Source organism: Hemicordylus capensis, chromosome 2 (genome assembly GCF_027244095.1).
Source record: "Hemicordylus capensis ecotype Gifberg chromosome 2, rHemCap1.1.pri, whole genome shotgun sequence".
Classification (NCBI taxonomy): domain Eukaryota; kingdom Metazoa; phylum Chordata; class Lepidosauria; order Squamata; family Cordylidae; genus Hemicordylus; species Hemicordylus capensis.
This window is the reverse complement of record NC_069658.1, coordinates 393,572,947-393,586,733: the sequence shown is the minus strand read 5'-3', so window position 1 is coordinate 393,586,733 and position 13,787 is coordinate 393,572,947. Positions and strand designations below refer to the sequence as shown.

At 43.3% G+C, this 13,787-nt stretch overlaps 1 protein-coding gene across 2 annotated transcripts in view; it reads left to right on the top strand.

Moving 5' to 3' along the window:
• MYO15B (myosin XVB) overlaps positions 1-13,787 on the top strand; it is a 123,006-nt gene that overhangs the window by 47,587 nt on the left and 61,632 nt on the right. For both annotated transcript variants that reach the window (XM_053301461.1, XM_053301463.1), the window contains 7 exons: positions 364-443; positions 2,065-2,490; positions 4,856-4,952; positions 6,801-6,920; positions 7,686-7,866; positions 8,239-8,326; positions 9,963-10,203. In XM_053301461.1, coding sequence (XP_053157436.1) covers positions 364-443; positions 2,065-2,490; positions 4,856-4,952; positions 6,801-6,920; positions 7,686-7,866; positions 8,239-8,326; positions 9,963-10,203 — 1,233 coding nt within the window. The remainder of the gene's footprint in view (positions 1-363; positions 444-2,064; positions 2,491-4,855; positions 4,953-6,800; positions 6,921-7,685; positions 7,867-8,238; positions 8,327-9,962; positions 10,204-13,787) is intronic.

Below are 13,787 nucleotides of genomic sequence, written 5' to 3'. Positions count from 1 at the left end.
GCAAAGAGGAGATTTCTCGGAGGAGTGCTCACTGTTTTGACTGGCAAAAGGACGCTTTCCCAAAGTGGATGGGGAAATGGCTTGGGGATTAAAACAAGTTTATTTCTCACTAGAAATGTGGTAAAAGGGCATGGCATTTGAAAAGACATTTTGCAACTGCCATCCTATTACAAAATCATGTTTAGACTATTAAAAAAAAAAGATTTAGGACTCATTGGATGGGATTAGATTCTGAAATCTTTTTCCGTGACTAATGGAAGCCCCGCTGGTGCATTTAACAGGAAATGGCCATATATAGGGAACATTTGCTTTATGACTCTTCACAGCACACTCACTCTCTCTCTCTCTCTCTCTGTCTCTCAGGTATGGTGCCATCCGTGGATCCCACTCAGTTAGTAGCAGCACAGCAACAAGCCTTTATCAACCAACAGGCCTTGCTCATGGTATGTGAAAGGTTTAGACTTGAGGATGGGTAAGAAGGCTTACTTTGTAGATGTATAGTATTAGAGTGTTGGACTAGGACTGGGGAGACCTGAGTTCCACTCTCTCATTCAGCCATCCTTGGGCTCTTCCCTCTGCCATGAACCCTGTCTAGTTGGCTAATTTGTGCTTTGCATGTTCCTACCATATAGGCATAACTATTCTGATTCATTGATCCCAGTTTTATAACCAATTAGCCAGAACTGGAAGTTTCAAAGGAAAGGAAGGGACTGTAACTCAGTGGGGGAGCACCTGCTTTGCATGCAGAAGTTCCCAGGTTAATTCCCTGGCATCTCCAGTTTAGTTTGGGAAAGAAACTTTGGAGAGCTGCTGCCAGTCAGTGTGGACAATATGGACCTAGATTGACCAATGGTCTGATTCAATGTAAGGCAGCTTCCTATGTTTATATGAAGAGAATAACCGCTCTCCACAACCCCTACATAAACTATGAAAAATGAATCCAGATGTTCATACATATAGCACATGACTGGCATTTTCAACCTCATGTTGCTACAGAGCTGGTGGAGCTGCCAATCTGTGCCAAAGGTGGAATCTGCTTTGCCACATGGCACATCCATGTTGCCTGGCAATGTGTCCTAACAGAGAGGCAGCTGCCAGGTCAAGGTAAATGGGAGGAGCCGCTCAGGTGATGGCAGGAAACCTTCTCCTTAGAGCAGAACAAGGCAGTCATGTGGACAGGGAAGAGCTACGGCTCTTGTGGACCGGGGGTGGGTGGGGGTGGGAGCTATAGAGGAGGAGAAAGCTGGGGAAAGGAGAGTGTAGTGTAGTGTTGTATTGTATTCTATCTAGTCATCTCTTTTGTTTTGTTGTTGAGAAGTTGGTCCCAGTGGGGATCCTGTAGAGAGTGTGTGGGGGGTGGAGTCAGAAAGGAAAAGCAAGGGAAAGGAGGCAGGGGAGAAAATTGAGTGGTCTCTGAATAAACTCTTGGTAAGTCTACATCCGATTTCTTTGTGTCTACAAGGGAAGCAGCTATATAACAAGTAGTCGAAAAACAGAGATAGAGCGGGGGGGCAGGGGCGGGTAGAGTTGCCATGCTTCCTGAAATTCTGGGTTTCACCCAGATTTTAAGCATCTCACCCAGATTGTTTAGCCCACCGAGATTCGCCTGGATTTAAAATTTTGGTGTTTTTTTTTTTTTAAAGCTAAGCTCTAGCCCTTGTAGAAGCAGAGCTATGGAGCAAAACGTACAGTCAATATTCTGCTCAAAAATTAGTTTCAAGCCAACTTACATAATGTGCAAATTAGGCACCCGGATTTGGAAAGCCAGAATATGGCAACCCTAGCGGGGGGGATAAAATTTAAAGTGGGCCTCGTATTGCATGGTGGGTTTAAAAGGGTGTTTGAGTCTGAAAATTGAAGTCTATTGAACTAGAATTTGTTGTGATGGCTATAAATCTATGGAGTACAAGGCTGTCCTTAGAGAGCCCTGGTGGGGTGCAGGGCCTGGGGCAAATCAGCCAGTGCGGGGCCCCCTTCCAGTTAATTTTACCCTGCTTGCCCTGCCCTAAGGACAGCCCTGATGAAGTAAAGGGGGATCATAAACATTTAGATTTCATGTTGCAGGCTCAGCAGATGACTCTTCAGGCCATGACAATTTCCCAACAACAGCAGCAGCAAGAGCAGCAACGCCGACCCAGGGAGAGATCTCCTGAACCATCACTGCAGAGAAGACTTCCTGAACCTTCAAGGCAAAGGCGGACATCACCATGGAGGCAGTCTCCTGAGTCTCCAAGACAAAGGCGAGCATCACCACGGAGGCAGTCTCCTGAGTCTCCAAGACAAAGGCGAGCATCACCACGGAGGCAGTCTCCTGAACCTTCAAGGCAAAGGCGAGCATCACCACGGAGGCAGTCTCCTGAGTCTCCAAGGCCAAGACAAGCTGCTCCTCCATCTCAGCCAGCCCCAGCTCTTAAACTCAAGGAACTCAACAGCAACAAAGACACGTCGGTACTTGACAGACCAGAATGTCCACCTCAGCCAGCAGCACCGGTACTAGGTTCTGAGTGTCCAATAAGTATCCATAAATGTTAGCCATGTCTTTGATTCCTTTCCTGGGAGGGGTGTGTGTGTTTCAATCAAGCTGTCATGAGAGGAGAAGAGAGGAAAAAAGAGAAATCCTCAGTTCAGCTACTGAGGCTTGGAAGCTTTTCACACAGGGCTTTTGAAGCCCTTTAACTCACATCTCCTTCGGAATGGAGGGGGTGCGTTCACATATCAGCTAGATTTACCCTGAAGTCCCTGCGAGTTATCAGGGAGCAGTTCACACACAATTCAGGTTTTTCACTGTGCATTAGAGTACAACCCGATTTATATCTGGGGTAAAAAAAAAATCCACTATTTGTGTCGGTTTTTGGGGACAACTTCAAGTTCACAGTAAAGTCTCCCCGTAAACTCACTGTAAAACCTGCTGTGTGCAAAAGCCCCTGGTGAATTACATTTCTCAGATATATTGGTTACATTTCAAGGAATAGCATACATGGGGATGTCTCATTTTAGTAATGACTTGCCAATTTGCTCCGTGACTGAGCAAAGCTTGAAGCTGGGTCTTGCAGATCCAGGCCCCATATTTGTATAAAAGCACATGGTTTAAAAAGTAGCTATCTAGTAGAGCTTATATTAATTAATGGAACCAATACAATACAATCAAAAGTTATAAGTGGGACTGGGGGAGGGAATGAAAGAAGAGTGTCTTATTGACAATACTATGGATACATTTCCTCTCAGCATTAAGCCATGTTGATTATTACATGCTCTGGGACAGAGATGTGCTTTGAAACATCAAGGAATATTTTATTTCCTGTCTCCCACATTAAAGTGTGACATTTACAGAATCCAAACACTTAACGAGAAAGAGTCTATCCTGGTCCCACTCAGAGGGTTGCCATTAACTCAACAGAACTCAGCCTAGTTCTCACAGCCGGTAGATGTGGTGGAAAACCTATGTCTGGACTGTGCCACTTCTGAAGAGGACTCAAATTGATAGGATGGTATTCTATTAAAAAAAGAAAAGAAAAAAGTAATAGATCCTATACATAAGAAAGCAGTATGTCAGGGACAAACCTAGACCAGAAATCTTTTTTCCTGGCACCTGCTTTTCTATGTAAGAGGATTCCCCCCCCCTTTCTTTTTACATTTTAATGGAAGAGAATTCATTCACTCATGGAAGCCATTCAAGATACACATCACTTCATTGTTTGTGAAAACTAGTTGTATGCAGAGGTACACTTAGGTTTTGGAGCCTGGACCTAAAGGCCTTTGGAGGCCTCCACTCTGGCTGCATCATGCCCCTACACACGCAGGGTATATTTTAACACGCAGGGTATATTTATACAAATATGCAGTAGCAGAAACATTTCAACATGCAACTTTACATATTTCCATCCCACATTTTATCTTTCCCCACTAAAGTACCTGGCACAGGTCATAATCAAACTCGGCTGCCCAGCACAGTGCGGGCGAGAGGCGACCACACCACCCGGGGCAGTCTAAAGAAGATTGGGGGGGAAGGGGGTGTGCAGACCCTGGACTTTGGCCCCAAAGTCCAGGGGTAAGAGTCCAGGGTAACTGGTTGAGTGACAACAAAAAGCAAGAAACTGAGGGGAGAGGGAAAGGGGCTCCTGATTCTGTCAAGCATTTTTTCCTCAGGGCTTACCTGTATTTTCATGAATATAACCCACAGGTTATGCAAGGTTTTGCATCTGGGGATGGGGAATTAAGTAGGTGCGGGTTATACAAGGGTTGTTTTTTTAAAAAAAACTTAACTAACATTTAGCTGCTATCTGTACTCATTCAGTAGGAGTGGATAATACAAAGCAAATGCAAAGGGTGTGGATAATACAAGAGGTTTTTTGTGGGGGTTTTTAACATAGCCAATGATCAGCTGTGGGTTATATTTGTGTGTGCCTTATATTCACAGAAATATGGTACATCTGATTACATTGGGAATGCATGGGTGATGTGGAAAAGTTGAGCATCTAAAGAGATGTGATGAGTTAATTGACAATGGAATTTAGAGTGATTTTGAGGAGGATAGCCTCTTTCCTGTGTAATGCTGCCAGTGTGTTTAGATTGTTTTTTGGGGTCCATCATGTCAGGGAGAAACCTAGACCAGAAACCTTTTCCCTGACATTTACTTTTCTATGTAGAAGGATCAATCTCTGTTATGCTTTGGCCACAGGTCTGTTTTGAAATCTAAGATGCTAAGCCTAGAATGAGGTTTGTACTGTGCTGCTTATGTCTCTGGTGGGTGCCTCTGATCTCCTCTGTAACCTTTCTGAGCAGTAGAAAGGAAGCCCCAGGCTGAGGTAAAAAAGCAAGGCCTAACTGTGGTCATCGTGTGGTGTGTATGTTCTAGATCCACACCTACCAAGAAAAGCAGCACTCAGATGTTGGAGAAGACTCTGTCTCTCGGGGGACTTTCCAGAAGAAAATTGAGTATTTCCAAAGAATGGGTGAGTTGTGTGCCGCTATTCCTCTGGGATCCATCCCTGATGGGATCTCACTTCTTCATCTTTCCACATTAACATTTTGTCATATTTTACTATCAAATAGATAGGAGATATTTTACTATCAAATAGATAATTGATAGAGAGCTATCAACCTGAGCCCTCGGGACCCAACTCCGATTGGAGGAAGAGCTCAATGCCCTTCCAGGTGTTTTGCCTCAGAAAGATTTTAAAAGTTGTATGTTGCCTTTGTTTGGGGTCAGCTAACTTTCCATCTACCAGCTGAACCGTTCTCCATCAAGATGTGTAAGGGCTTTACTTAAGGCTTTAGATCAGTGATTCTCAAACTTGGGTCCTCAGGTGTTATTGGACTTCAACTCCCATAATCCCCAGCCAAAGGCCACTGAGGCTGGGGATTATGGGAGCTGAAGTCCAATAACACCTGAGGACCCAAGTTTGAGAATCCCTGCTTTAGATTGTGTTACGAGTTAGAAATGACTTTTACTTTATTTTCCCAATACCTCCTTGCTTCCACCTTGGTTCCTGTAGACTAATAAAGCAATCTTTTAGAGAGAATGATTGCGTTTAATGTGTGCATTGCTCAGAGACTCTGGACCTGCGGCTTTCCATGAGCTGACCGCTTGGTTAAGCTACTTACAGGTGAATTGAATTTGGCACCCGCTCTGCAGAGCTGGGAGAACTGCCAGAGATTGGTTCAGACCCAAGTTTAAGTTCTCTCTGAATTCAGAGAGGGGTGGCGGCGGCGACTACCAGAAACCACACTGGGTGTGTGAGTCAGACCGCCCAGGTTCCAGTGATTACCGTTAACGTGTGTGTGTGTGTGTGTGTGTGTGTACTGTAAGCCCTTTTGGGACAGGGTGGTATTATTAGTAGTAGTCGTCGTAGTCGTAATATTAAACCACTTTGTGAACTTTTTGTTGAAAAGCAGTATGATATATAAATAATAGTAGATTATTAGTAGTAATCGTTTTATCGTGGTCCAGGGATAGATTTTTGTCCAGTGATATCTATGGGCAGGGTCGGACTAGGGGCACTGAGAGGGCAGTGGAATGTATGTGGGGAGGGTGCCAGGTTTTGAGCAGAATGGGTACTTAAGGGTGGGAGTATTCACTGCTGCCAAGTGCGGCAGGGCGTAGGGGCACCTCGCAGGTGGGGCGCACCGGGAATATGCCTTGTTGCCCTGTGGGCCAGTCCGAGCCTGTCTATGGGTAATCTCTGGAGCTTTTCTTAATCTATAGCACATTACGTAGTTTGGAGTCATCCAACTATGTTTTACTAGGCTCTTTCCTTGTCCTACAGTCACCTAAGACATGGTGAAACTCTGTCCCTGCTGTTCTGCTTGTGACACATCTTGGCGCTTTCCAGGTTAGACCCTGCAACGGGGTCATGGCGTAACTCTGAAGTGTGCTTCCACATTTCTGGTGTTGTGATACCGCAGTCCCTACTCTGACAGCAGGGTGCTGTTCATATTTCCAATGCCTTGTTTTGAAATTAATTGTTGCAATATAGTTTCTATAATGTTGTATATTCAGCGTTAAAAGGTTGCTGTTTTTTCGTGGTGTTTGTTTTCATGAGAATGCTCCCACTGCTGGGTGCTTTGCTATTTACGTTTTGAATGCGATTTGCCTCAATGGAAGCATTTTGCTGCTGTTGAGCTGCAAAAATGATGCGGCACATTCTTCTGTCATTTAGGTTAATCTGTTAGAATGGGATTGATATTCAAATTCCTTCTGGCTTCCACCATTCTGATGAATCTAACTGGATGGATGTCATCTGGCCCAGAAAGACCAGATCCAATATGTTCTTAATGCCTGACCCTCCTTCTCTACACAGGGCTGCAAACAAATCATATACAGAAAATCACTCCCTCTTCAAAGAAATGGAATTCTCCAAAGAAACTGCAATTAGAGGGTCCAGAGGGACCTCAAAGGGCTAATCCAGAACCACATCCAGGTAAGCCTTGACCCATTGTAATCCAAGTGAGAAGCCCATGCAAGAAACAAGCTGATTTCTTCAGGACCCAGATCCTGAGAAGTCCTTCAAGAAAGCAAAGAGTGCTGGGGTGGCACCCTTTTAGAGATAACTGATTTATTGAAGCACGAGCTTTTTTAGGTAACCACTGACCTCATCAGGTGCATTAAGTGTTTTGAAGAGGTAGTAGAGGTACATAGATATATTAATGCATTGAAGTATGCTGAAGGTGCTGACCACTCTCAGCACTGAGCAGCCTGCAAGAAGACCCACAGTCCCTCACCCAAGGCTTCTCTGTGGACCAAATTTCTCCACCACTTTACAGCCTGTAGAATATAAAGAATGCACTGCGCTAATATTTTATAGGACGAAGCATTAGGAGACTTCTTCTCTAGTGGAATCAACTAATGCCCTTCATACCCATCTTTGCAGGGTGGGGATTACAGAATGGGCTGTGAACTGCTCATCATGGAGAGGTTGAGCCCACTCTACCAATTTGTTCCTTCAGTATCTTCACATAGCTTTTCCATCCTAGCTGGATTTTGCTGGTAGCCTCTCTGCCTGTGCTCATTTTAAAGCAACTAAAGGCAGAAGGCAACTAAATGGGGATTTACAATGCATTTGTGTAGGAATTTAAGAAGGAACTGAGGAGAAAGGGCTGGGAGGAATCAGGATGTGTGTGAGGTAGAAACAGAGACAGATTTCTTGTGAGGATGTCATTAAAAAAACCCTTGTCTTCTGATCCAGCCCTGCCACCTCCTGCACAAAAGGGAAATGACCAAGAAGAGGAAGCCAAGGAGGACTTGCCCTCTACGATGACGACTTCGGATCTGACACAGAAACCTGAACCGAGCCAGGAGATACGAAATGTCATTAAAACACTTAAGAACCAGCCAGTCCCACCTCCGAAGCCCATCATGCCTCTGAGGTGAAGAATTGTTTAGTCAAGGAATTAGACCTGCTTTAAATCAGTTGCAGCAGTATCTATATTTACGCCTATGCCAGCCCAAAGATATCTAAAATCTTTATGGGTTATTGTGATAATGAAATTAACAGGCCAACCACAAGGAGCTGGACATTGCCTGCATGGTTGGCAACCATCTTTTCACAGCAACTCACGGGGGCAGAATTCTTTAGATATTCTCTGACCAGCATGGAAGCAACCAATGGGAACTGTTGTATCTGCATTTTAAAGAAAATGTCTGGACGTTTATGAGAAGAGTCATTGTTTATGAATGATTCCACAGGTGGACACACAGCAAATTCATCATAATTCTCCTCTTTTCTGTTTGACTTGCAGAAATGTATCTAATGTCTTCTTGAAGAAAGGTGACCCAAAGAAGGAAGCCCTGGCAAAGCTGGGGATTGTGGGATTGTCTCCTTCACCGGTGAGTGATAACTTGCTATATGTTCTCTAGTCCTGACACATCTAGAGCCATTGTGATACCATGGCTAGAGTCCTGTTGGGACTCCCAGGTCTAAATCTCCTGTCAGCCTTAATGCTTATTGGATGGTCTTGGGAGAGTCACTGTCTATCAGCTTAATCTACCTCACAGGATAAAAATGAGTTATACGCCACACTGATCTCTTTGGGGAAAGGTGGAATACAAATGTGACAAACTGGAAGTTAAGACCTCCTGGCTTCTGTTGACATTGATTCTCTGTGTGTGTCTGAAACCACTCTCATGCTATCTGCATCTTTCTTGCTTTTGAAACAATCTTGATAACTTTCTATGACTAAAGCTAAATAAAATAAGTATGGGCTGGGCGACGGGGGTGGGGGAGAGTCTGTGAGCCTGAAATGGAAGGTACCAAGATTTGAGTTCTAGGTCATTCTCTATTAAGTTTATATCTAGTCAGCAGCTGGCAACAAAATGAACACAAATTGTGATGAGAGATTTTCCAGGGTATCCAGCTGATGTCAATGGACGTTGCACAATTTTTTAGTCCCATCTGTTGGCCATGTGCTGACAATCCATTAACAAAACCTTTACAAGTAGTATTTAAAAGCGACATGTTTTTCACGGATTGTCAGCAGATGGCCAGCAGATGGCGTTAAAAAATTGCATATCATTCTTTGATCTCATCTGGATGTCCAGGAAAATCTCTTATCACAATTTGTGTTCATGTTGGAATACGCTGCTTTCTAGAAGACCTCTCATTTAGGTGCCCTTAGAAGGCCATATACTACTGCTTTACAATGCCTGTTATTTTGGGTGTGAGTCCTTTGCCACAGTAAAGTCACCTGGAGTTTTGTTATTGTTTAGTTACTAAATGTACAGCCAGGCCAGCTGGAAAAACTTATCCAGTGAAAGTTGGCACAGCAGTGCTTTTTGTCCCCAGTAATTCAGGAGCATTTGGGGATTTTTAGTTTTTAAAACGGAGACATAATACAGTTTTATAAAATTATTCATGATGTGGAGAAAGATAAACATTTTTCTTCCTCTCTCATAATACTGAAACTCAGAGTCATCCAATGAAACTGATTGACAGGAGATTCCAGGCAGGCAAAAGAATGTCTTTCTTTACACAGCACAGAAAAATGTACAGAATTCACTGCCACAAAATGTGCTGAAGACGGCTCTCAAAGGGGATGAGATAAATGCATGGAGGATAGGTCTATTACTGGCTGTAAGTCATCATGGCTATGTGGAGCCTCCATGTCCAGGGGCAGTATACCTCCAAATACCAGTAGCAGGGGAGGGGCAACAGCAGAGGAGAGCTATCGCCTTTTTGCATTGCTTGTGAACTTCCCAGAAGCGTTTGGCTGGCCATTGTGGAAAACAAAAAGCTGGATATGAAGAACCTTTGGTTTGATCCAGCAGCCTTCTTATGTTCTTTCGAGACTTTTACCAGAAGATTTTCTGTGCCCCTTCACTAACTGGGATATATTAAAGTAAGTTATTTGCTCTTAGTGCTACCATGCAGTACTAGCTGCAGAGCTGTTTGAGTGGGATGCTAAGCTTGTAGGTGAGACCTAAAGCCATGTTTATAATGTCCTTTGATTTCCCCTCCTACTCCCAGCCATCCTCTGCATCACCAGAGAGGAGCCCTCAAGCAACATCCCCACCACCCCCACCACCTGGCAAGCTCTCCAGTTCCATCAGAGAAAAACAGCTGCCTCTCATGAACCTCTTTGCTCGGCCACTTGCCTCGCCCCCTGCCTCGGGGCTTCCTTCACCCCCGACTGTGCCACCACCCCCACTACCCGCTCCTGCACCTTCCCTCCCTTCAGACATTGCCACGAAAGAAACGAGCTCAAGAGGTAAGTTGTTGCTCATCGATTCTGCAACCTCCCCCCTTGGGGCAGCTTGTGTTTACCAATTTACTGGGTAGGCCAGGCCAGTTCACAGCAGACCTTGTGGATGGCATGTTTTCTCAATGAAACGAGCACCAGTGGTTCACTTTAGAACTACTAATTTATCTCTCATACTTTTGAAGCTTATTTAAATGTTCAGCTGGACACATTTTGTGCAGCAGAAACTAAGTTTTGTGAAATTGTGCCTATGGAGTTTAACAAGCTAGTTGGTAGTTTCTTAAAAAGAACTAGAGGAGAAAAAGAAAGGTGAAAAAAGAAAGCAAACACAGATTAATTCCTCTTAATCTGTATAAACTTAGACAAAAAGTATATTAGAGCCTCTCTTTACTCTGTCCCATACTTTCCAAGGCAACGTATTTTTCTTGCTTCCTCACTGTGTTTTGTCTTTCTCATTTTTTCTTCCTTTGTGATTTTCCCTCTCTCACTGCCTGTCTCTTTTTCTGTTTATTCTCATTTTCCCTTCTGTCTTCTTTCTTTCCTTTCTGTTAACAAATTCTGGAATTTTCTAGGATGCTCATGGAAGGGGGTGAGCTGCACCTACTCCTTGCACAGTAGCAAACAAAGCTGAGAATAAACTTTGCACGCTTGTTTGTTTCTTTAAGAACATTCTAGGCCATCCTTCAGATAGTTAATTCAGGGTGGTGTGCAAAATTAAAAAGAATAAATGCAAGTGTAAAAATGCAATAGAGCATACAATAACTTCAAACAACAGCAGCCTAATAACCATTAAGTGGAAGTAAAACCAGGATAAATGATGCTGGCCAACATCCTAACTCTTGGCACGGAGGCACAATCTGCAAAGCATCTCAACAGCATTTAGTGATCTGGAATCACTCTGCACATGGGGTATGTGTACACTTTTCACTGATCTTCCCCTTGCCCCAGAAGCACACTTTGTGACCCAGAAATAAGTCCCTGAGGGTCGCACAGCCTCAGGGGTCTTGGGCAGGGGCGTATCTAGGGTGGGGCTGCGGCAGTGAATTAAGAGGCCAGCAGGGGGAGGGGGAACCTTTGCAGACCCCCTCCCCCACAGCCTTTGGAAGCCCCTCAAAGGAGCTACAGGTTAAAAAAAAATCAAAGTTTTAAAATATAATATAAGTCACTTTACACATATTCAGTTTGGCACTTACAGAGAATCAGGGCTTGTGAACACTGATCTGAAGCTTATGAGCTAGGATTGTATTCATTTGCTCTTACTTTGATTCTTGTGATAAGTGAGTTAAATGTGATGTCTTAATAATATGGCTATTAATGGTGAGTTTGTCTTTGACTCAGTGTGAAATCCTTAGTATTGAGGCCCACTGGGAGTTTCTTGCTCTCTTTCTCTCATTTTAACGGTCTTTCTGAAATACTAGAATATATTCCAAGCAGTGACACAGTTTACTCTGCATATCCTTTAATTATTTTCAGAGTATCTGGGAAAAGTCGAATTCTCAATTTATTTTTAAAACTTATGTAATAGTGATGCTACAATGCATAGTAGAGAATTAGACAGGCGCTTCTGTTTAGTTTTCCAAGTACACCTCCACATAGTATTTGGGTATTTCATGAGCCCCAGCATCCTGAAATTTGTAGTTTTCCAGCATTTTTTGGTCTGGCTACGTCCACTGCTAAATAATTCTTGAAATATTAAAAGATGATGATGATGATGATGATGATTAAAACTTTTATACCGCCCTTCCAAAAGGCTCAGGGCAGTTTACATTAAAACACAATTAAAATAAATTAATAATTAAAACAAAAATAATAAAGCATAAAAACAATAATTAACAATTAAAAACATCGTAAAACAATTAAATAATCAGAAGAATTTAAAAACAAGTTTTAAAAAGCTGAGAAAGCCTGATTGAAGAGATGTGTTTTCAGGTGTTTTTTTTAAATTGCCAGAGATGAGGAGGATCATATCTCAGCAGGGAGCGCATTCCACAATCTCCACAATTAACGAGCTTGACTTGTACTTTTGAGCTGATATTATGGTAAAATTATCTGAAAGATGGGTGTCAGATGTTTGGACAGGGGCGCAATTTCAGTGCTTGCCCTAGGCACTATTTTCCCTAGATACGCCTCTGGTCTTGGGGTTATGGTGGACACTGCAATGAAAATTTCAGCGCACTGTCCTGTGAAAAAGGTAAGGCTACAACATTTGGGGCTCTTTGGTTTAGATGAAAAAAAGGTGACTATGGGGAGAAATGATAAAGGTGTATAAAATTATGCATGCTGTGGAGAGAGAGAGAGAGAAGTTTTTCTCTGTCTCTCACAACTCTAAAACCAGGGGTCATCTTATGAAATGACTGGCAGGACATTAAGGATCAAAAAAATAAAGCATTTTTTCACACAGTGCATAATTCAGCTCTAGAATTCTCTGCAATGGGATGTGGTGATAGCCACCAGCTTGGATAGCTTTAAGTGGGGCTTAGGCAAATTTATGGATGACAGTCTAGCAATGGCTATGGGTCCTGATGTCAATATGCTATCTCTAGTTTCAGAGGCAACAGCAGGATAGGGGGCATGCCTTCATTTCTTGCTTGTGAGCTTCCCAGAGGCATCTGGTGGGCCACTGTGTGAACAGAATGTTGGACAAAATAGACCTTGGGCCTCATCCAGCAAGGATTATGTTGTTATGTTCAGATGTATAGTCAGATGACAGTGCAACTTGTCTAGTTCAGAGGAGGAATAGTTTTTACCATAGGTGGCAACATATGGAAGGGTTGATCTCAACAGCACCTCACTGCATTTATGTAGCTCACCTTTTCCACTACTTTTTGTTGTTATTCCTTTACAATTATTTTTAAATCACTAATATGATCTTCCACCTCCCCCTCTATTTTCATTTTCAAACCACATTGTTTGCCTTTTGAAGTAGCCCTACTGACTAAGGCTGTGCAGTGCTTCAGCTTCCAAATATAGAAGTTGAAGTCATTTCATAAGATGACCCCTGGTCCTAGAGTTGTGAGAGACAGAGAAAAAAACTCTATCTTTCTTTGCTTGTTTTTCCTGAAAAACTCAAAAAGGGAGCTGAAAAGGCTTCAAACTTTGAATTGCCCCTTCACAAAAATGTCTGGACCTGTTTGTCTGCAAGTTGGCAGGCTTCATGCTTGCAGAAGAGGCTATCATCCCTGCAATTTTCATCTTGTTTTACCAAGGAATAAAAGATAAGAACAGCCCTGCTGGATCAGGCCCAAGACCCATCTAGTCCAGCATCCTGTTTCACACAGTGGCCCACCAGATGCCACTGGAAGCCTATAGGCAGGAGCTGATGGCATGCCCTCTCTCCTACTGTTACTCTCCTGCAACTGGTACTCAGAGGCATCCTGCCTTTGAGGCTGGAGGCGGCCTGTAGCCTTCTGACTAGTAGCCATTGATAGACTTCTCCTCCATGAAATTATCCAAACCCCTCTTAAAGTCACCCAGGTTGTTGGCTGTCACCACATCTTGTGGCAGAGAATTCCACAAGTGGATTATGTGTTGTGTGAAAAAGTACTTCCATTTGTTGGTCCTAGATTTCGTGGCAATCAATTTCATGGGATGAC